Raw genomic sequence first — 25868 nt, 5'->3', positions numbered from 1 at the left:
TTTTCTCCGACTTGCGAATCCATCAGCAGCACATCCTCGTCATCCTCATCATCAAGCATCTCCTCCCAAATCCCAGCATCCTCACCATCCTCCATGTAAGTGTCAGTATCCATGGTGACAACATCCACTGCATCACTTGATCCCAATCTCTCGTCATTCGCATCTCTCCTACCCGGAGCTAAGCTCCCTTCTGTGGACGGAAGACGGCTGTGTTCTGGGATCCCTTTCTCGGATGAACGTTTTCGGGATGGTGTCTTTCCAGAGCGTTTCCTAGTTCTCTTCGGCGTCTGTTGACTGCCTGGCCTGCTGCTGCTCTCCCCTGGGAAGACCTGGATGAGGTTGCTTGGAGTGATGTTGAGGTAATGGTTGCGCTGCGATGGGCTCAGGACTCCAACCTTGAAGTGAGAATACAAATAAACGACTGTGTGAATATATTTGCATTGTATAATATGGAAAAACATTCAATGAGTGTGTGTGTGTGTGTGTATTGGGTTTTTACAGACGTGACTCAGTTTCGAACCTGCTTCCTCGGCTGAATCAGTTTGTAACTTCCACTGTCAGCTGGATTGCAGGCACACACCACAACGCCTAGATGTGTCTTAAGCATGAAGGTACCTGGAAGTTGACTGGCTGATAGCAAATTTATCATTGAATTTTAGTATTTATTATCAAAAAAAAAAGTTATATAATTGTGCCCAGGACAGGACCAGATTCTTTTCCCTTATAGCTAGATTTTTGTCAAAACTCCATACACCCCTCCCCCTCAACAGGCCCAATCACCAACCTCTCATCTCCCATGAAGTTCATTTATACAGATCTGGTGATAATCATTCTGCATTGAGTTTCATACTGTCATTAAAATACAACCCTACACCTAACACTCTACTTAACTCTAACCCCAACCTATTTAACCCAAAACCTAGTTTATAAAACCCTAACCCTATATTTTGAGAAACAAATGAAAATAAAGCCAAGAGAAAGAATTGTCGGATCAAATGTTGGATCACAGTTCTGACGACAGCCGCTCCATGGTCAACTAATTTCCTAAGTTCAACTCAGAACCAAACATAAAATCTAACCCTAGCCCCAACTCTACTCCTAACCCTGACCTAAAGCTGAATAATGCAGCCCTACATGTAACCCTAACCCGTAAACAATTAAAGAATGGAGCAAATGTTACAAGTCAATGTAAGAGAATAATGCAGTTCACCGCAGATCTACAACACTGTAGTCATATAATCTGGATGTCCACCAAAACTTTTTGAGTCTTACAGAGAGTTACGATCGATCCAAATCAATCGTAAGTCCTCCAATTGATCGCAAGTTTGCAGTCTCCTATCTCTTATGTACATAGTTACGATTGATATCATCTCTTTGTAAGACGGGGCCCTGGACTAACCTGTCTAAGGACCAGAACAGAGCCAGGTCTAAGGTCGCCCTGGTACTCCTCAATCAGCCTTCGGTGAATAGTCCCCTGCATCTCACCGCTGGGATCACACAGGCTCACGCTGGCATCACTGCTGTTGAGAGAGATAGTCTTGATCATCACACACAGATGGTTCACTTTGTTCTTGGTGAGCTGCTTTAGACTTGCCTAGAGGAGACAAAAAAAAAGGTTAAGGAAAGTTCTTCAAAGCCCGACTGCACTACTTGTAGGTACTTGCGCCCTCTATATAGCAAACAATGACTAAGCAGTACCCGTTGGTCCCCCATGGTCCCCCATGGTCCCGTTTTTCTCATGTAAATTGAGAGCTGTCAGTGACCACGCAGAGAGGTCTAATCCGTCCTGGCTAAACTAGTGCAGATAGGTTTAACTTATTTTCAACCCACTAAATGCCATGAATCTAATTTTTCTTCCAGGTGGTCATCATACATTGCACCATGCCAATACAGTGGCAAATAGTAAATTCAGGTACCGGTATAACATCCATTTATCAAATTAAATTTTGTGAATGTTATCAAAGATTATTAATTATGTATGTTTTAAAGGGAAACTTGAGTTTTGTTGCAGAGGGCACTACACAAAATAAATTTGTGTGAGATAATGAAAAACTGAGTGTTGAATTTGAAAGAACATACAATTTAAATGACGATATCATCTTCGTTTGGTCAAAATTGGTTACACATTCCTACCTTCCTAATGACAAGGGCTAAATTGTTCTGTTGAAGGATTGAGTTGGGATCGCCATCTCTGATGCCAAGTTCAGTCTTCATCAGAAACCAGGCTCCATGTTCAAAGTCTCCAACATTTGTGACTTCCTCACTAGACTCCTGGGGGGAAAAAAGGCAAAACTTTGGTGATTCTGTGACACTGATCCACTTATTTCATCAAACAAGGGAAACGCTCTCGGCGGTCTCGCCTGCATAACGCAATTCAATATGATAAACCAGAACGTCAATGACGTAGCGCTCATCCGCATCTCACAACAACAAATATCGTAAATTTTATGTGGTACACTTTTGAACTGGTCAAAAAATAGAAATTTGATGCCCTGGAAGGGACATAATTTCATTTCATTTGCATAAAGTACCATAAATAATCAATGGAGCAAAATCTCACAATTCTGTGTAGAAGTTTATTGTTCCAAATTTAGCTCTACCAGATAAGGCAAAATCGGTCATATGAAACAATCAGAATCAAAATCGGTTGAAAAATAACGAAGAAGAAGCATTTTGAAAATCTTAATGTTGATGCCACAACAAAGTCTAAGTTTGTTGACCTTAAATGGCCTTTGACCTTAACTTAGTGACCTGAAATTCTACTCACATGATTGGGGAGACTTGATAACCCTATAGTCCAAGTTTCATTGACTAAGAACTTATACTTTCAAAATTATATCAAAAATTAAAAAACTTAACCTTAGGTTAAGTTTTCGATGATGCTACAACATAGTTCAAGCCTGTTGACCTGAAATGACCTTTGACCTTGACTTTGTGATCTGAAATTCTACTCACATGATTGGGGATACTTGACTACCCTATAGTAAAAGTTTCATTGACTAAGAACTTATACTTTAAAAATTATACCAAAAATTCAAAAACTTAACCGTAGGTTAAGTTTTTGATGTTGACGCCGTCGCCGTCACCGGAAAAGTGGCGCCTATGTCTCGCTTTTTGCTACGCAGGCGAGACAAAAATGAGAATCTCTTCATATGACCAATAATGAAAAAAGAAATTTAAATCCTGGCATCAATAATATTATCCAAAGGGCATATCAAGATATTTTTAATATATTTTGGGATAAAAATATCCCTCCCCCCCCCCCCCAATATATTTCTTGGATTAAAATATGATCAGAAACAACAAATTTAAGTCAAGTCCGCGAAGTTGAGGAAGCATTGCAAGGAATCGTCCAGGCAGATGAGAGCATTGCATGTAGGTGCTTTCTGGTCAGGTTTTGGGCACACAAGTCCAGAAATGTCTGACTCACACATATTCAGAAGTGTTTCTAAAAGTGATGGCACCAACACAAATTTGTTAACATTGTTTTATATTTTGTATAATTCATGTATAAAGCCAGAGTGGAGAATATGGTTTGTAGGGGGTGTTGTAAGAATACATTGATAAGAAACACTCATCATTTTACTCTCATGTTATTTTGTCATTCATTACTGCATCTTGGATCGATTCCAATATACGGTTCTGTGCTTGGGTGAAGAGTACCAGCTTAAATTTTGACCGCCCCCCCCCCCCCCCCCCCCCGCAACACACACATATTTTATTTTTGTAATCAGAGAATAAAGAAACAATATAGAAATAATACATTATCTTTATCATATCATTAGGCCTAAAAAAAAATTGATGACTTGGCGTAACGGGTCACTGAAAATAAGGGTAGGTAGGGCGATTTTTTGTTGTTGTTGTTGTTGTTGTTGTTGTTGTTGTTGTTGCTTATATTTGCATACATGAAATTAGCCATTCATACACATACATACATACAGTGGCGTAGATAGGTCCTCAGACCTTGGGGATAATCTGATGAGAGGGTAGACCACAATATCGTCGCTGTTTTCACGAAGTGACGGTAGTGAAAAAAAATTGCATTCACTTTGCGTTACGATTTTCCTCACTACCGTCACTTCGTGAAAATAGGGACGATATGTTCAAATAACTCCACGCACACACACACACATATATGGACACACACACTGTGTGAGCAAAGTGAGCAAGAAATTGTTGAAATCTTGATCACCTTGGGACCTGGGGGATGCATACATACACCTGGCCCCCCCCCCCCCCTGCATACATACATGTACATGTACATGTACATACACCCTCATGCACATAAAATGCAAACATACGAACGCATTAATAGGTTTCCAACAGACCCCAGCCTGAGATATCTCAGACACTGTCTTCAATCTTGTAATAGTGACACTGTTTCAGACAACAGCAAATCAGAAAACGGACCACAGTTTTCCTTAGATGCCTTGATGTTCTTAACCACAAAATTATTAGCAGCCAGATCTTGAACGATTTCTCCGATCGTTGCTTCAATGTCCACCTTCCGAAGAACGCTGAATAAAACGTGAGCACCAAATTTACCCGTGAACTGAACGCCATAGGACGCCATGTTGGGGATACAATCGCCTAGCGGTACTATGGCGTACCTGCCCGCTGCACTCGGCGCGCGAGCTGGCCCAAACACGGCGCGGCAAAGCCCAGAATGAAAGCAACAAACATCCGGGTTTTCCCCACTGCGATATCGATATTTACGCAATCGCAATCGGATAAAAAAAATAAAAAAGCGTAGGGTCGGCGATAAAAATAGAGTCGGGCGGGTTACGCCAAGTCATCAATTTTTTTTTTTAGGCCTTAGTATAAACGATTCTGATGTTGCACTGACTAAAATATGTTGTGTGGTGATCAGACACTTGCTCATTCCAACAATTTCTACAGGCTTTATTTCATCAAAGGCCTAGGGTAAGGGTTAGGGATGTGTTGGGCTTTGCTTTTGGTTCATTTTTAGGGTAAAGGTTTAATGTACATCCTATTGTATATAGCGTTGGGTACAGGGTGGAGTTAAAGGATTTGGTAACTGTATGTATGGGTGAAAACATGAAACTGCTGGCCGTCATCTGCTTGCGCCCTTCGAATGGGCACAAGGTGATTTGTGCATCATAGCAACTCACCTCTGTTTCCTGGGATAGTTGTTCTTCTTTTTCTTCTTCAACTTTTTTCTTGAGAGCAACTGCTGCATCTTTCAGCTTCAGACCAGGGGTCTGTAAAAAGGATAGATGGAGAAGGAAAAAAGAAAAGTAAAAGTATTCTATGCATGAAGTAAAGGTGGACATTATGAGAAGAAAAATCAGCGATGACATAAAATGCTAGTTGGGCTCGAGTTCTGTGCATGGGCATGAGCATATAGGTGTATCAAGGGATCTACTCGCAACTTATGACAACTTTTCGTTTAATTAGAAAGTTATTAACCTTGAAATTTCTCTTCACAAGACAAATGGAAGAAGATTTTGAAGATCATATGATAATAGTAAATATAATAATAATAGGCATTTCTATAGTGGCGTCTATCTAGAAATTCTATTCCGAGGCGCATTTATTATTACCCCGGCTTTAGCCTAGCTGCCATTACAGCGCTCCAGCATTTCAAGGAATTAATTCCTGCCAGGTACCCATTTACATCACCCGGGTTGAGTGTGGCAAAAGTAGATCAATGTCTTGCCAAAGGACATTAGTGCCAAGGATGAATATAAACTACATACCAGTTTAGGTAGCAATCCCGCGGGTCCAGGAAACTTCCTGGTTCCACCATGGACCGCACCTGCTCCAGGACTGGGTCCTGATCCTTTGCAGAGGTGGGCCACACGAGGAGTCAAGACGGGCCTTGAAGGCTGCCCAGGGACGGGCTGTCTCTGATTGGAGAGAGGTCTACTCGAGGAAGGGTGTGGTCTCTGGGCATGGCCACTTACGGGGGTTTGTTGTCCCTGGGCGTGTCCTGCTATCGGGGTTTGTTGTCGGTGGGCGTGCCCGGCTGCAGGAGTGTGCTCTCGTTGGGCATGACCCATTCCAGGAGTGTTCATGCCTCTCCTATGCACAGTTCGGACTGAACTCCCGGGAGTTGTATGGGGATTACCACTAGGTGTGCCGTATCCACGGGGTGGTGGGGTTTGACCGTACGACGACACACTTGTCCTTGATTGTGGCGAACGCATGGCAGCACCCATACCTCTGCTTTGGTTATCATAACCTGGACTGACGTTACATCCCGGCCCTGTATGAGGAGACTGAGCTGCATTCTGATTTCTCGCCGGCACATTAGAACCTGTTTGTCTTCCACGGAAGGTTCTACCAGGCATAAGTGTGTTCGCGGTTGAACTATTGCTAGACTGTTCATGGGACATCGAGGTAACCCTGGAAGACAAAGGAGTATGTGGTGCTTTGTGAGTTGTTCTTGGTGTGTCCTGTTGGGGACCTTGAGACGGGGATGTCATTATCGGCTTCCTGGCACTCCCAGGACTTTGTCCAGATGAACCAGGTGTACTAAGGTTACCACAAGTTCCATGACCGCCCTGGATCATCTCTGGCCTTGGCACCAGGGGTCTGCTGTTCTGCACCATTGATCCTGCAGGTCTTAATGTCCCCCCACTTCGATGGCCACCACTGACAGTTTTGGAAGTAGGTTCTTTAAAGTCTCCAAGGGAAGTATCAAGAACACCAGAAGAGTCATTTTCAAGATTCTTCTCATCACCAGCTTGGTTCAAAATCCCTTTCACTGGTTTGAATCGATTTGAATTCAGCTGTCTCAAATTTGCCAATGGAGATGGAATCTTAGTCACACTTTGAGGCAGCTTGTTACTCTTTACGCTTGACTCTGGAGTCACAAGACCCTTTCTATTTTTAAATCCAGATTGATCTGTATTTGATTGGACCAATCCCTTACTCTGATTCAGACCTACCCCAATCCTTTCTTCAATATTATCAGTCGACTCTCTTTGCTTATGGCTACCAATGTCAGGAGGTAGTGGAATTTCAGGTGATGTTTTACTTTTGAATGAAAACTTTCTTCCCCCACCACTAACTGGAGTTTTTACTTGAGGTAAGACTGGTGTTGCATTCCTTGTAGGCATGGAAGGAGCTGCCTTGCTAGTATTGTTGAAGCTGTTTTGCTGGGGTACATGATGGGATACTGCTTGCTTGGACTTGAAGACAGCATGTTCCACTTTCTCTACCTGTTCCAGCTCCTCTAGAAAGCTCTGTGCAGAATAAATGAAATACAACAAGTTACATCAGGGGTCTTGCAAGTTGAAACAGGAAATGATATTTGACAAATTATAAAACAATTGCAACAAATTACATAGCAGCTGAAATCTTGGATAAACTTAAAAAGTAATTCTAGAACAGTAGTTTGAACAAAGTACAATTCCTAAACAGATAACTGATGGTGACATTGGAAAGTAGACAAAAAGCATACTGTACTTACATCACTGCTAAACATGTCATCTTCATCCAGCTGGAAGAACTGGCCAGAGCCCTGCATTAAGAGAGAGAAAGAGAGGGGGGAAAGAGAGGGGGAGAAAAGGGGAGAGAGGGGGTCGAAGGGAGAAGGAGGGAGAGAGAGGGAGAGAAAGGAGGGAAAAGAGGAAGAGAGAGAGAGAGAGAGAGAGAGATAAAGAAGGAAAAACACTTTTTAGAATATGTATTGACATAACAGGCAAAAAAAAAATGTTATTAAACACATTTTCTCCTGAAATTCACCATTAAAGATAAGCCTTGAGATGGTTGTCTTCTAATTCTGTTTACTAAACACTGTTTAAAGAAAAGAAGACCTAGATCCATACCTGCCAACCTGAGACAAGAGAAATTAGGAGTAAATTTTTCTGGATGGACTACGAGGTCGTGAACCACCGAAGGATATTGGGGTAGTAGCCCGTAGATTGGGGGGGGGGGGGGGGGGTACACAGGACTTTAGGGTCTATTTTTTTTTTCCATGTCGCTGTGTATATCTTCTATGAGCGCGAGCGCGGATGTCGGCGTGATCTGGTTATCAGTGCTGTGTTATGCTTTAGTCTTATATACATACATACATATTGGTATTTATTGAGCGCCTTTACATGAACATGCTCAAGGCGCTTTACATTTCAAAATACAAACATAATAGTTATATACTCTCCAAGTGCATTACACTCTAAAAAAAAAAAAAAAAATTAAATTAAAAAAAATCTGAGTTTTGAGGCATGCACTCGGAGTTTGGAGTTGGTATGAAAAATGCGGAGGAACTCCGCCTAAATCGGGGTGGTTGGCAGGTATGCTAGATCTATGGTGTATTATCGTACTGCTGCTGGAGGATCAAGTGCCAGTGGGGGGTTGTGTTTCCTGACACTTACCAAAATTGAAGATTTTAAAATAGCACTCAAAATAGCACTCAAAATCATATGACGGTGTTTTTTTACAATAGAATTTTTCAACAGAATTGGCATACCCAGTAAGTGAAATATAGCATGTAAACTTCTTCAAATGACTGTTTTTAATCAACTGTCCGGACACGTAACATGTCAGGATGCACAATGTCTGGGTATCAAAAAGTAGCTCCGTGTACTGGCAAAACAATGCCAGATCTCACAAACCTGACATCTAAAAATAACAATAACGCCTCCCTCTTGAAACTGTACTATTTGAAGAGGTGCTGACTACCAGGCCAAGGGGGTGTTTCACAAAGACTAAGATCAACTTTAAGTTGGACTTAGCTATGGCAGGCTATTTATGCCACTGGTTGCTCTCACCATTGCCATTGGTCTGTCAATTATGATCTGTAGATAATATTTTTTCCTTCAATAATGAGTTATCAATAAAAGTAAATTCTTATAATTTGTGACCACAATTTGTAAGTCCCTTGAGAAACCAATGCCAGGAAATGGTGAGAGAAAACAGTGGCATGAAGAACCTGCCATAGTTAAGTCCAACTTAAAGGCGACCCTAGTCTTTGCGAAACACCCCCTGCAGTGAAAAAAATACACTGGGGCTCTGGGCGAATTTGCCCCCGAAATTTTGGGAACACGCCTCTGAATACGAAGTGGGGGGCCGGGGGGGGGGGGGGCGGGGACAGGCCCAGCACTCATTAGAATGAATTCAAATAGTCTGATTTATCCTCAGCCTGTGTAGAGTAGAGCCTAGTCAATGTCAGCGAATGTAATTTGATAAATGTTGTCATTATCTTTTATGATTATCTCATTCTCATTCATTGCCCCGCCCCTCCCCCCAAAGCAAAATAGTAATAAAAAGTTAAAACAGCAGATAATGACCTGGGGGTCCTGGCCAGCTTGCTTTACTTAATCCTAGCTCCATGACCATGGCAGCACTGCAAAGCACAGTCTGCAATGCAGTGCAACGGACACGCACATCATCATAACATCGCTCATATTCATATATCCTTCACTCGCACTGCCACAGCTCAGCTCAGGCAACTTCCGCAATCACTTCAGTCTTCGCGTCACAACGCTCGACAGGCCAATGCAACATGCAGCGCTAGCGGCAAAGCAGCGGAAGCATTCCCTTAGTGCACGGTAAACTGTCCGTCACATAGCCAAAACATGCAACGTCGCTCGAGCTCGCAATCACAACCATTTATTTTTAAAAAGACCTCTATATGAGCTTAAATCATATATATATATATATATATATGTTATATGTTACCTCCATCGTCCTGCCCTGTCTTTCAGCAATCAGTCATTTCAATCAGCAAAACTTGTCTGGAAAGATAAAGTTTGAATTTTACTTTGAAACTCGTGTTTACTCCCAAGGTTCGCCTAATTTTCATTCGTATTTAATTTCGCGGTAGCGATGAAGTGACATTACTACTTTGAATTCATGTACGGTACGAGTGTACGAAACAAAATATTATTGTGATAACTATTCGGATAAAGAAGTAGGGGAGAGCGGGGGGGGGGGGGGGGTGGCGGTTTGCCCCATTTTTTTTTGTATCTAACTCTTCTAGGACCATCATTTAATACAGTAGGAAATGTCTAGCTCAATGTCTCATTCTCATTGGGGTCAGGTACATAGTTTCCACCAAAAAAAAAAAAATGAATCGTATTAACTGCCCCACCCTGGCTGCAAGCTGCATAGGGCTGGTTCTGGGGGTAAGAGGACACTTTTCTTTTCTTTTTCGGTAACGAAATTTGAAAATTTTGCTCCTTTGGGGGGGGGGGGGGGGGTAAGGTCACCCTTTTTAGGTCAGCCAAATGTTGGCATAATTCAACCCCCCCCCCCCCCACCCCCTGCGTACGCGCCTGACTGTACTGGTTTTAAACTGTACAGAAAACAAATGGTCTCAAATGGTCCACTCTGGTTTTATGGGTTTTAAACTGGAATCAACTGGGAATCAACTGGTTGTTTTCAGCATGCAGTCAATGGGTTTTAACTGGGATATACTGGTGCATGTGAAGTTTACCAGTTGTATATCAACTGGTTTCAACTGGTACCAGTTGAATCCAGTTGAAACCAGTAAAATGAACTGGCACATATCCCAGTTCCGTCAACTGGAATCTGTTGATACCAGTTGAAAATCCAACTGGTTTCAACTGTTTTTTTTTTACCTGGATAAGCTTAACCAAGGTGTACTGGGCACCAACAAAATGTTAAGCGCAGAAGTAGAACCGGTGATAACATTAGGCGTATTCACTTGTCCAGAACGTATAGTTTCAACTTCGCTTGCGGCAAACAAAGACTCAATAATTGTCTCTTAATTCAAACCAATATCTATCCAAAAGTAATTAAGGTCAACAAAATAATTTCCAACATAGTGCAGAACATTAATAAACTGTACCAGGCGTACTGGGCCCAGAACAATCGATGTTAATAACATTATAAATAGATTCACCTGACCAACGACTACAACTAATCATATCCACAGCTATATTTCTTGATCTACTCTTCGCAGAGTAGGGCATAGCAGATGAAATAAGATAATCCCATCAGATTTGCTTGTCTCTCAAAAATTGTTTTTATACAAAAAAAAAGTAACTTAATTACCATGACTTTATACAAACAATTTGAATGAAATGCTCTTAAAACTTGCTACTATATGTACTGAAGTTGAATAACCTAACGAGTTACTATAACGAAGCCATAGGCCTATCAGTGAAAAGGGTCATATCGTGTGACCACGCCTATACAAAATGATAAATTACATATCATAACTTTCTTGTCAGTTATTTCAATGTTTCCTCACAAAACAAATTAGTAAAACCACATTGCGTGCTTGGTAATATGGGGAAGGAAACTGCCTTTTTTGTGATTCCTAGAAGAGAGAAAGACAACAACACAGGGGTGATAGTGAGCACTAAAAAAAAATAGGTTTTTTGTTTTCCCCTCAACCACGCCCCCCCCCCCCCCCCCTTGAGTAAAAAAAAAAAGAGGATTCGCGGGGAAAAAAATGGCATCTAACAACATTTCCCCCCTTTCGAATAAGAAAATTGGGGGAAAAATAGGGCAAAATAGGGAAGAATAGAGAAAATAAGAGGGAAATCGGGAAAATCAGGATAAAATAGGGAAGAAGAAAAAAATTGGTAAAAAAAAAAAAAAAAAAAAAAAAATCTGGATTTTTTTTTTTTTTTTTTTTTTTTAAATCGGGAAGAAAAAATCGGGAAAAATAAAAAAAAAATCGGGAAACCGATTTAAATCGGGTTTTTATCAGGCCTGAATGTCAACACCAGAATTCATGTCATACGATTAATAGTTCCAATTGCAATTTGTTAACATTAGATGCAAATTGCTTCCTTAGTGGGACATAAGTTTCTGGTTCAGTTTATTGTTTCCATATTTCACACAATACAAATATTAAAATATAAAACAATATACTTTGTAATTTATAATCACACAAAAGGAAATTAGATACATGTTACAAATTTAGTTATTGATCGAGTTATTTAACAGCTTTTACAAGAAGACTTAATGAGCACTAAAACATTTATTTTTTATTTTTTGCTTGGCGTATACCTTTCAATCATACATTCAACCAAAAATATAATTATTGCAAATATATGTTTTTTTGCTCAACGTTACCATATTTGTTGTAACCTGTTTTTTGGCCAGTGGAGGCCCCCTCCCTTGGATCCGCCCCTGCGCATCACAACCCCCCCCCCCCCACCCCCGAGTATACGACCCTTGCTTGGCGTCTATCTTTCAATAATATACATTCACCCAAAAATATAATTACTGCAAATATGTTTGTATACAGCCCCGTCTGAAACGATAACATTTCATGAAATTGTCTGTACAGAGATACAGTATTTGAAAGAAGCTTGCAAGTTACGTCACAGTGTTGCCAATTAAAGTGGTGTCTCAGTGGAGACAACTTCAAACAGACATAACTAATTTTATTTTCATTAGGATATTTCTCAAACTTTCACTAATTTGTTCCTCTCATTTCTTAAAACCTACTTAATATTATGTTGGTACTCTCCATTTAAGTATGTAATTACAACGTCCAATACCAAAACAATTACTTTCAAGTCATAAAGTAATCAATGAAATGGAGGGCGATTTAATATCGCAATAAAGGAAAATATTATGTACGGCAATGCACATAGATGAAGTGATCAAGTTTCAGTTTCAAAGGCCATTAGCAAATAGTATCTAGCGTCAAGGATCCCTCACATAAGCGACCAGAACATCACAGAATAGGAAGATCTGGCTTGAGGTCATGAAGCAGAAGCCACCACACATCTCCCAGATGGTGTGGAATGCTTCGGTCAAGGTAGGCCAAGGTCAAGTATCTAGCTCCGAATCCTATAAATTGAATTTTCCTCTGATATTGTAAGGAATACAAATATCAGATGAAAATTTTAAACGTGGCAGGCGGCCAACGTCATGGCCTTCCTGTTTGTATTATTAACCATATATTCCGCCTAAAAATTATATACAAATAAGGAAAAGACAGCACTCAAAAGATTCAGAGTAGAGAATTTTGCCTACATTTTCATGAAAGCAATACACGTTTCCACTTCAGTGTAAAGGAAATCCTCCATCCTGTATGCTTCATCTTATACATACTTCAGTTTAAGATCATGCGGTATGAGGTATGGGTACATTATGCACATTTGCCCTAGGGGGGGGGGGGGGTGACGGATCCAGGGGAGCCCGGGGGCCTGGTCCCCCTACCCTGGCCAAAAAATATGGTAACGTTAATGTTACCTTTACAAAAAAAAGAAAAAAAAAGACGGGCACCCTCCCCTGCCCCCCCCCCCCAAACAAAATAAAAAATAGTGCTCACTACCCCCCTCCCCCTGCTTATTCGGCCGATCGGCTGAGTCGCCGCCAAATATTTTCTCGGGCCCACTCCCTCGGCACCGGCTGGATCCGCCTCTGGGGGGGGGGGGGGATGACACCTATTTCCCAAATATCGGGGCACCTCCAGGCGGAATATGATGACGATGAGGATATTCGGGCGACTCGCTGCCCGAAATGTAAGTGGTGGTTGATCGATTGAATATCATAACTCAACCCCCACTTAATTCGTACGCCTATGGTTCTCTGAAAATCGTTTTCATACCTTGCTTTCGTCTTTACTTCTTGCAGTTCCCTTAATATTCCCCGAGCATCATGATGACGTGATATTTGTAAATTATGTATGAAGTTGCCGCTCGCATGTAAACATGCTTTGCGGTGCATAATAATTATTCGATTCTAGATTGTTGGAAAACAATTATTGACTCAGTAAATTAAATCTAATTAATTTGGCTCCGTCTGCTTGCTAAAGTAAACTTCGAAAATTCTAAGTGAGTTATTATTTTTGACGCAATAAAATACAAATTTGACACTAGATTTATTTGTTCGGGGTGCCGGAGATGGGGGGACAGCCATCATGTAGTCGACCCTCAGGCCTTCATGTCATCGATCGATTAGCTCTTTAAATTTGTAATAATTTGTTCATGTTTAAAAAAAAATCCCCCTTCCCTAGCGCACACTTTTGATATCCTGAAACTGCCATCACTCAAAAAACACTTCAGATTTTTTAATTTAAATACCATGAAGATCAAATAATATTTGACAATGATTTGGCAAACACGAAAGGCCAACTAACCCAATAAAATAAGGAACTTCCTTCATATAATTTCACGGTCACACAAATAAGAAAGGAAACCTCACCCCCGTATTTGCAGTGAGGATTAAAACTAGAAAACCAGGGAAAAACAGATGGCAGCACAAGAGGCGGTGTCAAGGGGGGGGGGGGTGGTTGTGGATGGCTCTAGTCTGTAAGCTGAAGAGAGGATGAGAGAGAGAGAGAGAGAGAGACAGACAGACAAAGAGACAGAGAGACAGAGCGAGAGAGAGAGAGAGAGAGAAAGACAGAGAGAGAGGGAGGGAGGGAGAGAGAGAGAGAGAGAGAGAGAGAGAGAGAGAGAGAGAGAGAGAGAGAGGAAGAGAATATTTTCATTGCCCTCAGATTTCAATCCCCCCTTCAAAAATCCTGTCGCCGCCACTGGGTATAAAAAAAAAACGCACTTCCTTATTTCATTGTGCGTCATACTTTCACAAATGTCTATTAAAATTATTTAGCTAATACAATTTTTAATACTCAGACCTCTCACCATCGAAAACTACTAGGAACTTGTTCTAATCATTTTAAAATCATCGTGTGACTGAACAGACTATAGACAAGATGGAGCTTCTATCAAATGATACTGCTAATGACACTTTTGTACCAGCTGGTTCCATGGAGGATTTTAGCAGGCCTACCGTTTTATTGGTCTTGGAACTTACCAGGTTTGTATGTATGCTTGTGTGCGTGACTGTGATTCGGAATTGACTCTGACATTTGAATGAGATTACGGTAATTTGTCTTATATCTTGTGCAAGTTTGGATGTTACAAAGCTAAATGGAGACAGGCCTTTACTTAGAATTATGGCATAACCGTGAATTTTTCGTTTAAAATTTATTTCAGAGACTGGGTGTTATTATTCAAACTTTTGCCTGCAGAAGTTGCAGGATAATGACTGTGGTATATTATATTGTCGATATAAAGTGGGTAAGTCATTGCACTAAGGATACCAATGTACGGGGTTCGAATCTCTGCACAGCACTACAGCACCTTTACACTGATCTGCATTTTCCATTCTACACCCAGGGGAGGAAAATCGTTACTCGGTAGAAAGAAATTTGTGCACACAGTGGCGGGGCTACGCCGAGGTGGGGGAAATAAAGGGTACTTCTGCACCCAAATCAAAAAGAGAAAGAGAAACAACAAGAGAGAAAAAAACAGGGAGAGAGAGAGAGAGAAAGAGAGAGAGAGAGAGAGAGAGAGAGAGAGAGACAGACAGAGAGAGAGAGAAAGAAAGAAAGAGACAGAGAGAGAGAGAGAGAGACAGGTAGGCCGAAACACCATTTAAAAAAAGACGATACGACACCCTCGGTTGCATCCCCCCTCTTAAATAGACCGAAACCCTTCCCCCAATGACACTCTATACTGTAGCCCTCCCCCAACCACCATGGCTTAATACCCGCTATGCCAGTGTATATATACAAACCCATAGATCAGCGGAAAGCAAACTAGTTTCAATGTATAGTTATCAACAAATCTGCCAAGCTTTTTTTTTTGTTTCGGTTCGCTAACTCCTCATTCACTGACTCTTGTTTTAATATCAAAAAGAAAAGAAAAAAAAAGAGGAAAAAAAAACACCAAACGGTTTACTTTTTTTTTTCCCTTGGGGGGGGGGGGAACACTATGATAGGCCCTTATCTCGTAAAGTGTTTTGACACTTTCATTTCATTTCATTTACCCCCCCCCCCTTCCCCTCCCCCGAAACAATTAAACACAACTTCCCTTTTCTTACATAATATTTCTTGCTATTTCCGAAGAATATTGTCTCGAATTTCTCACAAAAGAAGACTTTGCATTCCTCTTTCGGTAGCATTAGGAATTTGGCCTTGTTTTAGCATATTTTAAGTGAAGACGCAAAATGAAGTATATTCATACTCAGCGTTATTATTTCATAAGACATAACATACCTATACTGTCATAGAGTTTCTATAATATTATAGTTTTAACGGTAAGTTGTTTTCAACAGTAGGGTATTTCGACCCCTTTTTTCAACGACACGACCTGTTATGACTGGAAGAACAACGTGTGTCTCAATTTCTTTTTCTAAATACAATAAAACCTGTCTACAGCGACCACCCAAGGGAAACAAAAAATGTGCTTGTTATAGACAGGTGGTCTTTGTAGACAGGTTCCTTTGGCATATGTTTCACTGAGAAACCATTTTCAAGGGAAACAAACAAATGTGCTTGTTAAAGACAAGTGGTCTTTGTAGACAGGTTCCTTTAGCACATGTTTCACTGAGAAACCATTTTCAAGGGAAACAAAAAATGTGCTTGTTATAGACAGGTGGTCACTAAAGCAGGTTTGATTGTAGTTGCTCTCTTAGGAGCATTCGTCTTTCTTTCGTTTTGTATGTCCCCCCCCCCCTTTGGAGGGTCCGCGTGTTAGGGGGACTTCAGCACCCCACCCCCTCCCCCCCCCCCCGCAGACACACTGGTGATATATTGTTTCCATGTGATCATAAATCGTGAGCTTGATCTGCCCCTGAACCACTTAATTTCTGAAGAATCATAAATCGAGCATAATCATAAAAAAAACACATTCGTTCCCTCGCTCATTACATTTGCAATCGTGCACAATAAACATTCACTTTGGACAGAGGTAATATATTGGACGAATATAATGTGTTCAATAAAATTGAAGTGAGGGAATCGTTTACCTAGCCTTGGTGGAATGTCAAGAATTATAGTTACCAACTGAATTATTTATACTCGTTGTACATTTGATGGTTATTGTTATTGTTGCTTTTTTTAGACTCAATAATGGAAGCTGGACTGGTTGAATTAGGGACTTTACTTTCTGATGTAAGCCTTAACACGTTACATTCTCAAGAAACATAAAACGGGACAAATTAAAGGGTATTAATAATTTAGTTGTCAACTGTATATTTATACTATTCTTAAAGTGACAAAGTTCAAAGTTAACATGTGAAATACAGAATGAATTACAGATGTCTCATTTTGATCCATTAAACTAATAACACGTTTATCACTCATCATATTTATTTAGTCGTTTACATTATACAGAATTTAAAATCTTCGTATTTGATGTCATTGAGCCCAACACCAAACAAGTCATCAGGTGTTTAAATGACCTTGAAGGTGTCATCCTGCATTTTGCAGATGATATTCCCAATTTTTTTCTTCATCATCATAATCATCATCATGACCTTATCATCATCATCATCAGCAGAAGCAGCATAACCAGTATTATCATCATCATCATCATAATCATCATCATCATCATCATCGTCGTCGTAATCATCATCATCATCATCGTCTTCCTTTTCATTATATATATGTCTTTTCTCTTCTAGCCTTTTCATCATCATGAACAGCGCCTTTGCGGCCAACGTCACGGCAATCTTCATCATCCTGCGCGTGCGCATTCTGAGGCGAACCCCCCACAACCTGCTCATCTTGACGTTGTCTCTGGGTGACTTGGGCGTGGTCTTCACAAGTATGCCATTCTCCGTAGTGTCTTCTCTAGACGGCGGAGAATTCCTGCGGACTCATCATGGTGTCTGCACGGTATGTCATAATCATAATAAGGTCTGACAAATTTGGCGTAGGAGGATGAGGAGGGGGAGGGGGGAGGGCTGCCACCCCGGGAGAATTTCAAAAATACTTTGGGCACTAGCTTTTTGGTTTCGAACCCGGGACCCCCCGGTTACGAGAACACTGCTCTACCACTGAGCCATCCCATCGCACCTCCGCTATAAAGTTTAAATAGATCCGGGATTACAATAATCTGCATAAACCTATGGTTCATTCTTCCGCCTACTTTCATCACTATAAAATACAGTCTTCAAACGTTAGGGCGCTCCCTGATAATTGAATTTAACAATGACAAACCTCCAAACTATCTAAGTTTCGACGACCTATGATCAATCGGACTGGTTTCGAATTACGATAAAACATCATTAACCACTATACTAATTTAATGGAACTAGAACTATAATATATCAAACCTAATGGTGATTTTGTTTAAATGTGGTAACAGTGACAGCGGAATAACACGTTGTTCTTTGATCAAAGCACGATACTTTACGTTTTTTCTTTCTGATTTTTTTTATGGGGTACATTTCCTTGAAAATGTTTCATGATTCGTTTTCTCTTAATTATCATTTATTTATTCATTTATTGTGATTTTTTTAGTGTTTTATTTATATTTTTATTTACCATTACCTTTTCTTTTTTTCTTTTTTTATTACAAATGTTATTAATTAATTAATATATTTATTATTATTATTATTTAAAAAAAATAAAAATAATAATAATAATAATTATTATTATTATTATTCAATAAGATTTAGAGGTGAATTAGATTTGTCGTCAATACATTAGCATAGCTCGAATAATAATGCATACACTTTGAACACCTAGCAAAAATAGCACGTAGACCAATGTAATCTAAATAAAATTTGCATTTAATTGGCTGCCCACAAGTAAAACGTAGCTGCAAGCAAGTGGAAATACATACATGCAGCTAACACGGCCTTTTTGTGGGATGTCGACGACTTACACTTTATTGATAAAAGTCTTCCACTTCTCTTTTCTCTGATTGATGTTTGACAGTTTAATGGTTTCTGCGTGCTCCTCTTTTCACTCGTCAACTTCCTTACCATAGTCGCCATCGCAATGGACCGTGTCTTCATCGTCACGTCAGCGAAAGTACTCCAGACTCACGGTCGCCTCAGGGTCGGCATCATGATCGTATTTCTATGGTCGTTGTCCGTCGCTGTCGCGCTTTTGCCTGTCACGGAAATCGTCTCGACGATGATCTATGTCCACTACACCCGCCACTGCACGTACAAGGACGATGAGGAGGAGGACGAGCGGTTCCGCATTGCTATGCGGGTCATAATCATCGGTTTCGTACTGCCAGCGCTGACGGTTTGTTACTCGATCATCGCATATTTCCTCTGGAAGCAGAAGCAGAAGTTGAGGGCGCTTCAGCAGGCTGGGCGCACGCAGCGCGGGGAAATGAAGAAGACGAAGAGAACAGACGGAGTGAAGATGGCCTCTTCTACGACAACCACCACAGATGCATCGGGCCAATCGGTGAGTGATCCCTCGATGGCGGATTCGGCAAGTGTTGTGACAATCCGGACAAACACAACCTACATCAATCAAGACAAGGTCGTCCCAGAGGCATCGTGGAGCAGTACCTCACCCTCTGATCAGAAGGGAGAATCTGGTACTGATGTAGCTTCTGACGGGAACCGATGTAGGAGTGGGATCCAAGAGGAAAGGGTACAAGCTCCATCTACAACCGATAGCGCTCCAATGGCTGATGAAAGTGGCAGAAACAAAGCGGTCGATACCGCCTCCACTGTCAAAAGAGAGAAGAAAAACTTCGAGGTGCAGAAACGAGTGGCTCTCATAGGTAAGATGACGATATATCCCCATTAGCCCCTAACACCGTGGGTACTATTGCGACTGGTGTCTTCTTAAATTACAAATGCATCAAAGTATAAAATCCAAGTGGCAAACTCCAGGGGGGGGGGGGGGGTGAGATCATTTGTTGAATTGGGGTCATTTCACCAATAAATTATTTTTTAGAGCAGCTACAAAGGCTAAAACCCAGCGTCGGGTTTAAATTTGAGTATAAAGTGAAGGCCTATAATTATGTTTAAAGGGACTTGGTAACATTGTTTAGATGAGAGAAAAAGGTGCTAAGGTAGTGACCCCAATGCAAGCTGTACAATTACAGATAATCTATAAATTTGAGTGTAAATCATCACCAAGCAATGAATTGGCTCTATATACCATTCCACTATTTTCAGTGTTGAAAGACTTTTAAGCCAGTGTAATGTCTTATTTCATGGAAAAAACGGTTGGAAAAATTCAAAAATGGTTGAGAGAATTTACTGTTAGAGGGTTTTGCACAGTGACGCCTTCAAAGAAAACCATTAATGACTTAATTCGTGGTTTGAGAAATTTTTCAGGATTTAGTGCATGTTAGAAGGTAAGTACAGTAGAAGGAATATAATAAGTAACATTCCATACACAAATTACGCAGTTTTTTCATTAACCTTCAACAATATTACCGAGTCACTTTAATGGTTCATCGATGTCCATGGGCGTCGATTTTTACTGAATACCTATGGTTCGAGGATGGGGGGGGGGGGGGGGGGGGGCGGTGAATGAATAGAACCCCCCCCCCCCAATGGATAATAAGTATCAATTAAACATCTAAGTCCATGATCAATTGACAGAAGTTCAAGTAGGTTTCAATTTATGGTCCATATTGCTTTTAGCACACGTTACTATTATAGTCTGTTCATTTTTTGTTTTAAAACATCTGTTCATGGATGTTTCTGAACTAGAAGAGCGCCATCTGACGCTTCAACCCTCGTTATTACAAAAGCGAGATAAAAAAGGCAGAATGAACAGAGACGAAGGAGCAAAGCGGCAGATATAGAAGTTACTTCAGAGACGAGAGAGAGAGAGAAAGAGAGAGTAATAGAGAGAGAGAGAGAGAGAGAGAGTGATAGAGACAGAGAGAGTAATAGTAAGAGAGTGAGAGAGAGACAGAGAAAGAGAGAGAGAGAGAGAGAGAGAGAGAGAGAGAGAGAGGAGTCTGGAAGAGACGGAAAGATATTGTGTGTGTCTGTTTGTGTGTGTGTGTGTGTGTGTGAGAGAGAGAGAGAGATAGATAGAGAGAGAGAGAGAGAGAGAGAGAGATGAGGTGAGACCCGTAGAGACGACGAGAGATACGGTATATAGACGGGTGAGGAAGAGAAAAAGAGGAGTGGGGGGGGGGGGGGGGGGGAGAAATACAATACAGGGAATAGAATTGAGAGGGAAAGAGGAAAGAATGCAAAAGAGAGATGGACGGAGAAAGATAGCCGACGCGATCTGGGGTGGAGAAAGGGAAATAAACTAAAAGAGACAACAAATGGGACGAGCTTTACATGTTCAAGACCAACCCAATCCAGTCTTGAAAATAAATGAATCTTGAATATATATTATTGTCTTACGAACTGCTCTGCCGTTACAGGATTCCTTCTGGTGCTGTCACAGGTCATTTGCTGGGGACCGTTCTTCCTCGTTCGCGCCATGTCTGCTAATGTTCCCGAAAGTGTGGGTGTGTTCACTATGTGGTCAGCCTACTGCGTCAATGTCATCAACCCACTCATCTACGCATTCATGAACCGACGGGCAAGGAAAGAACTCGTCACCTTCAAAGACACCATCCGGAAGAAAATGCAATGCACGGGAATCCCCGATGAAATTTAGTTTATCAGCCATGACGCATACAGGAAAGTGGCACTTCCTTTCAAATGTTCCTGTAGAATTAGACAGCGCTGTATGGGATTGTTATTGCTTTATGATAGACATTACACATTTTCGGCTGTTTTATCTTTTCGAAGATTAATAACATTGATATTTTAGCTATTGCTATCACGGTTATATCTTTTAACTAATTTCATTGACACTGTCAATACAGACATTGTATAAATAATATTGGTTTATATCAATGATGTTGGTAAATTCGAATTTGTGAGCACGACAAAGGTTATATTAACTTGAAGGGACAGAAAAGGTTGGAAAACGGAATCATAGATGAGGAATATAATAAGTTATATGAATATATGTATCTAAGGAATAGGCCTATAAGGAATATCTAGCCAAAATATTTTCCACTGGAAAATCGACGAGACTAACATCTAGGTATCGTTTAACAAAACCGACATAATAACAAGTTAGCCGACAACCCACTGAAGTGCGTGTCTTAAGTTGACGTGTGTTATAATGGGACATCGGTAAAACTGTGAACCCAGACCGACAATTCCGTTATTAGACCGAATGGACGAGAAGGGTTCATTTTGGGATCGGTGTGTAGTCGGTTTGGTAACTGAGATGTGACTGAGTAATGTTCGAAGGTGCTCTAGATCTATTAATTCTTTGGGGAAAACCGTTTCATTGTACATGTTAATTCAATCAATAAAAACTGGATAAATCTACAATCGCAGTAGCCAATCAGTCAATCAATTATCAAAGAATGAATCAATTCAATTAATCAGCCAATTAATCACTCAGTCAATCAATTATCAAACAATGAACAATCACATTAACTATCAATAAATAAATAAATCGATCAATCAATCCATCAATCAATCAATTCGCCAATCAATGAATATTGCAGTCAATGAGTTATTAAACAATCCATCCATCAATCCATTCATCATTCTTTCAATCAACCAACCAACCTTTCAATCAATTATTCAATCAACCTTTCAATCAATTATTCAATCAACCTTTCAATCAATCAATCAACCTTTCAATCAATCAATCAATCTTTCAATCAATCAATCAATCTTTCAATCATCTTCATTCAAGCAATCAATCCACCTTTCAATCAATTAATCAATCAAACTTTTAATCAAGCAATCAACCTTTCAATCAACCAATCAACCTTTCAATCAATCAATCAACTTTTCAATCAACCAATCAACCTTTCAATCAATTATTCAATCAACCTTTCAATCAATCAATCAACCTTTCAATCAATCAATCAATCTTTCAATCAATCAATCAATCTTTCAATCATCTTCATTCAAGCAATCAATCCACCTTTCAATCAATTAATCAATCAAACTTTTAATCAAGCAATCAACCTTTCAATCAACCAATCAACCTTTCAATCAATCAATCAACTTTTCAATCAACCAATCAACCTTTCAATCAATTATTCAATCAACCTTTCAATCAATCAATCAACCTTTCAATCAATCAATCAATCTTTCAATCAATCAATCAATCTTTCAATCATCTTCATTCAAGCAATCAATCCACCTTTCAATCAATTAATCAATCAAACTTTTAATCAAGCAATCAACCTTTCAATCAACCAATCAACCTTTCAATCAATCAATCAATCAATCTTTCAATCAATCAATCAACTTTTCAATCAATTAATCAATCAACCTTTCAATCAATCAATCAACCTTTCAATTAACCAATCAACTTTTCGATCAATCAATCAATCAATCAATCAATCTTTCAATCAATCTTTCAATCATTCAAGCAATCAATCAACCTTTCAATCAATTAATCAAATCAATCTTTCAATCAATAAATCACAAATACTCTTTGACAGATAATAGTTAAAAAATATTTAGTAGAAATTGAAGATACTTGACTTATTATTACGGGAAACTAGAATGGACAAACGAAATTAATTATTTGATAAAAGGTATCAGTCACTACAATTAAAGTTGACCTCGGTCAACTAGATTCCAAGACTGGTCCCGAATGTCCAGTCTACTTCTTATGCCCGCTGGCGCCTCCTCTAAAGTAGTTGCCCTTGCTCCCCGCGGACTGCATCTTAGAGACCGTGCTGCCCGCTGGAACTTTGCCACCGTGATCCTACGTAGTGCAGGCCATTTGGTCAGCTGCGGCCGTACCGGACTTGATTCCACCGGGCCTGTAGCCCAAACGGTTGGCTCCAGCGCTCACCTGTGATGGTGGCTGTTTCGAAGACATATTGTATCTGTACAAGTTTCAAAATTGTTGAAAAAAAGAAGTACACATGTTGGCAAAATGATGAAAATTGAATTGGGGGGGGGGGGGGGGGCAAACAGAGACTTATTTTTAGAAGGCTGAGTTCTAGGTATTAAATGTGAAAACATATTTATCAAACCTTTTCGTTCTTATTAATATCTTAGTGTTAATTTTTTTTTATTGCAGTAAGATAAAATATCCTTGATCTTAAAAAAAAAAAAAAAAAAATCGGTATTCTGAGAATCAGTTTTGCGAGATTTTATCTGGATGCAAAATCACACCCCACCACTTATTGCAAAATAATTGAAAATAAGCTCCACAAACTAGCCTTTGTTGACAAGAGTAAGAAATAGCTTTTTTCTCAATGGTTTCTATGTTTGCTCCAAATAATTTTACATATTTGATAATTAATAAACTCACATTTCTTGAAAAAATTGAATAATGAGAAATTATATAATCACCGTACTGAAAAAAAAGATACATCAAGTGGCTATGCTTTATCGCCGGATGAAAACGAATTATGGATTTAAAAAATATAGAGACTTTCTTTATGAGAAGGTTAAAGGAGATTTAACTTCAAACTACATTTCAGTGTGTAGGCCATTTGAAACATTATCTTAAAAATATAAAAACATCGTATATTTGACGAAAGGGAGGACGTAACTTTTTTCAGAATCGGCTTCGTCTTTCGCGGCTCTGAGAATCTTTAGAAAGTCGCCATTGTGTTTGCGCACGCCCGGCGCTCTGTGACGTATCGCACGGAGTCGCTATTGCGTACGTACGTTTCCCTGCTGTAAAATGTAAAATGATCACTGCAGATCACACTGTTTTTCTTGTCGTAATCTTTTTTGTCCAGATATTTCTCCACCGTAGAGCTACTACTCATAGCTCGAATATTTCATCGCGATTGTGTGATTATGGAAACCGATAAAACGATTTCCTCTTGATTTTCGAGGAACATTTATTACAACCAAACATTTGGCAGTACACCATGTTTGAAGTGTACTGCATAATAACGTGCGCGCTGCGCTACATCGGTTCTCCGTGCGATATACGTCACAACCCGGAAGTTTTTGAAGGGAAGACAAAATGACAGTTTCCTTGGGAAGCAGACGATGTCGTAAATATGGCGAACTAGGATTTTTATATTGTACTTGAAAGACGATATTATTTGGCCTAAAGCAATGCTCTTTACATCATATGAAACGTTGGTTTACTCTCTACTTAATGCTTTATAGTCTGGAGGTTAATTCTCCTTTATATACAGTCATAAACCACTGGAACCCAAAGATAGGGCTATTCCATCACTTTCTATTTCATAAATCATTTTTACCATTAATTAAAAGACCACCCCAATTTCAGGGCAATATGAAATATGAAATAAATGGAAAGTCTCTTCATTAAAGGTTGTCTTATCTTCATGGGAAAAAAGAAATGATTTTACTTTGCTGATATAAAGATAAAACAATGAAAATAAATACATAGATATTCTCTTACCTGTGCAGACGATTTGCTCCAGATGATGTCAAAAGAAGTCTACCAAGACTGCTTTGTTTCATGTTGAAATAGAAATTGATGTAAAAATATATGTAAGAATTTCAAAGTGTCTACATCCGCCGTACGTTCCCCGACCTCCTCCACCCAAATGTTGTCTTGACTGCACTATGGATGTCTTTATATAGGGCATCAAGGCGAGGTGCATCCAATTCACCACGCCCACTTACTGAGAAATATTAACTCGCCTGTCCACTCAGAGCCCGCGTCTTTATTTCATCGACCAATCAGAAGTGTTCGTATATGATGTACCCCAGGGGCTTCAAATATTATTTCGCAATACACTGTGATCTCGCCCTGGCAAGGTGTCTTTATTGCAACATTTTGTTACGTCAGTGACTGCAGTTGCAATAGATTGCGACACCGTGACTTTAAAGAGAAGGTTGGGAATTATTTGTGTACCTCAGTTTGGAAGAATAAATGTCTCATTAAATTTGGCTATTCGGATGCCCTTATTGTTCGAAACATCATGATAATCAGCTGACAGGTTTGGACCACACTTTAAATTCCCTATAGCTTATCCGATGCAAAGGGAGATACAATTATAAACAACGTTTTTTATCCGTATTTACGAGGGAAAAAAAGACCTCTTTTTGGTAAAGTGCCTTTAATAGACATGATAGATAAAACATCAATATCATGTGGATTCATGCCGAGCTTTTCACCGGTATGTTTGTTATGACAGCTATTGAAACTTCCTGATCACAGTCATGAAGTGCATTGTTTAACGTCCCCACTTCCTTTC

General features: G+C 39.9%; 2 protein-coding genes and 1 long non-coding RNA gene across 3 annotated transcripts; 1 reads left to right on the top strand and 2 right to left on the bottom strand.

The window, feature by feature from the left end:
- Positions 1-2: 2 nt before the first annotated feature.
- LOC589951 (filaggrin-2) lies at positions 3-9772 on the bottom strand (the record flags this gene model as incomplete). The annotated part of the gene is made up of 7 exons (XM_030993558.1): positions 9649-9772; positions 7439-7489; positions 5721-7211; positions 5133-5222; positions 2134-2271; positions 1400-1594; positions 3-395 (listed from the first exon to the last, which is right to left on the bottom strand). Coding segments are annotated over exons 1-7 (2364 nt in total), but the record flags the coding sequence as incomplete, so codon positions are not given.
- A 7607-nt stretch (positions 9773-17379) lies between these two features.
- Positions 17380-22298, top strand: LOC115918883 (alpha-2B adrenergic receptor-like). The gene is made up of 3 exons (XM_030993252.1): positions 17380-17587; positions 18635-19445; positions 21063-22298. Exons 1-3 carry the CDS (start codon positions 17387-17389, stop codon positions 21299-21301), a joined length of 1251 nt encoding a protein of 416 aa, XP_030849112.1. The 5' UTR covers positions 17380-17386; the 3' UTR covers positions 21302-22298.
- An 868-nt stretch (positions 22299-23166) lies between these two features.
- Positions 23167-25229, bottom strand: LOC105447474. Its single transcript, XR_974095.2, has 2 exons — positions 25067-25229; positions 23167-23558 (listed from the first exon to the last, which is right to left on the bottom strand). It is a non-coding gene; the product is annotated as an uncharacterized LOC105447474 (long non-coding RNA).
- Positions 25230-25868: the final 639 nt, after the last annotated feature.

The sequence above is a fragment of the Strongylocentrotus purpuratus genome, unplaced genomic scaffold, assembly GCF_000002235.5.
Source record: "Strongylocentrotus purpuratus isolate Spur 01 unplaced genomic scaffold, Spur_5.0 spur5_contig_848, whole genome shotgun sequence".
Taxonomy (NCBI): domain Eukaryota; kingdom Metazoa; phylum Echinodermata; class Echinoidea; order Camarodonta; family Strongylocentrotidae; genus Strongylocentrotus; species Strongylocentrotus purpuratus.
The sequence above is the reverse complement of the archived record's forward strand: the minus strand, read 5'-3'. Positions and strand labels throughout refer to the sequence as shown.

What these genes read in the sequence shown, in the direction of transcription:
- LOC115918883 (XM_030993252.1), top strand. Translation starts at nt 17,387, where the DNA reads ATGAACAGCGCCTTTGCGGCCAACGTCACGGCAATCTTCATCATCCTG. An exon ending in CTCATCATGGTGTCTGCACG is followed by an intron (nt 17,588 to 18,634) that starts GTATGTCATAAT and finishes GATGTTTGACAG; the next exon opens with TTTAATGGTTTCTGCGTGCT. An exon ending in GAAACGAGTGGCTCTCATAG is followed by an intron (nt 19,446 to 21,062) that starts GTAAGATGACGA and finishes CTGCCGTTACAG; the next exon opens with GATTCCTTCTGGTGCTGTCA.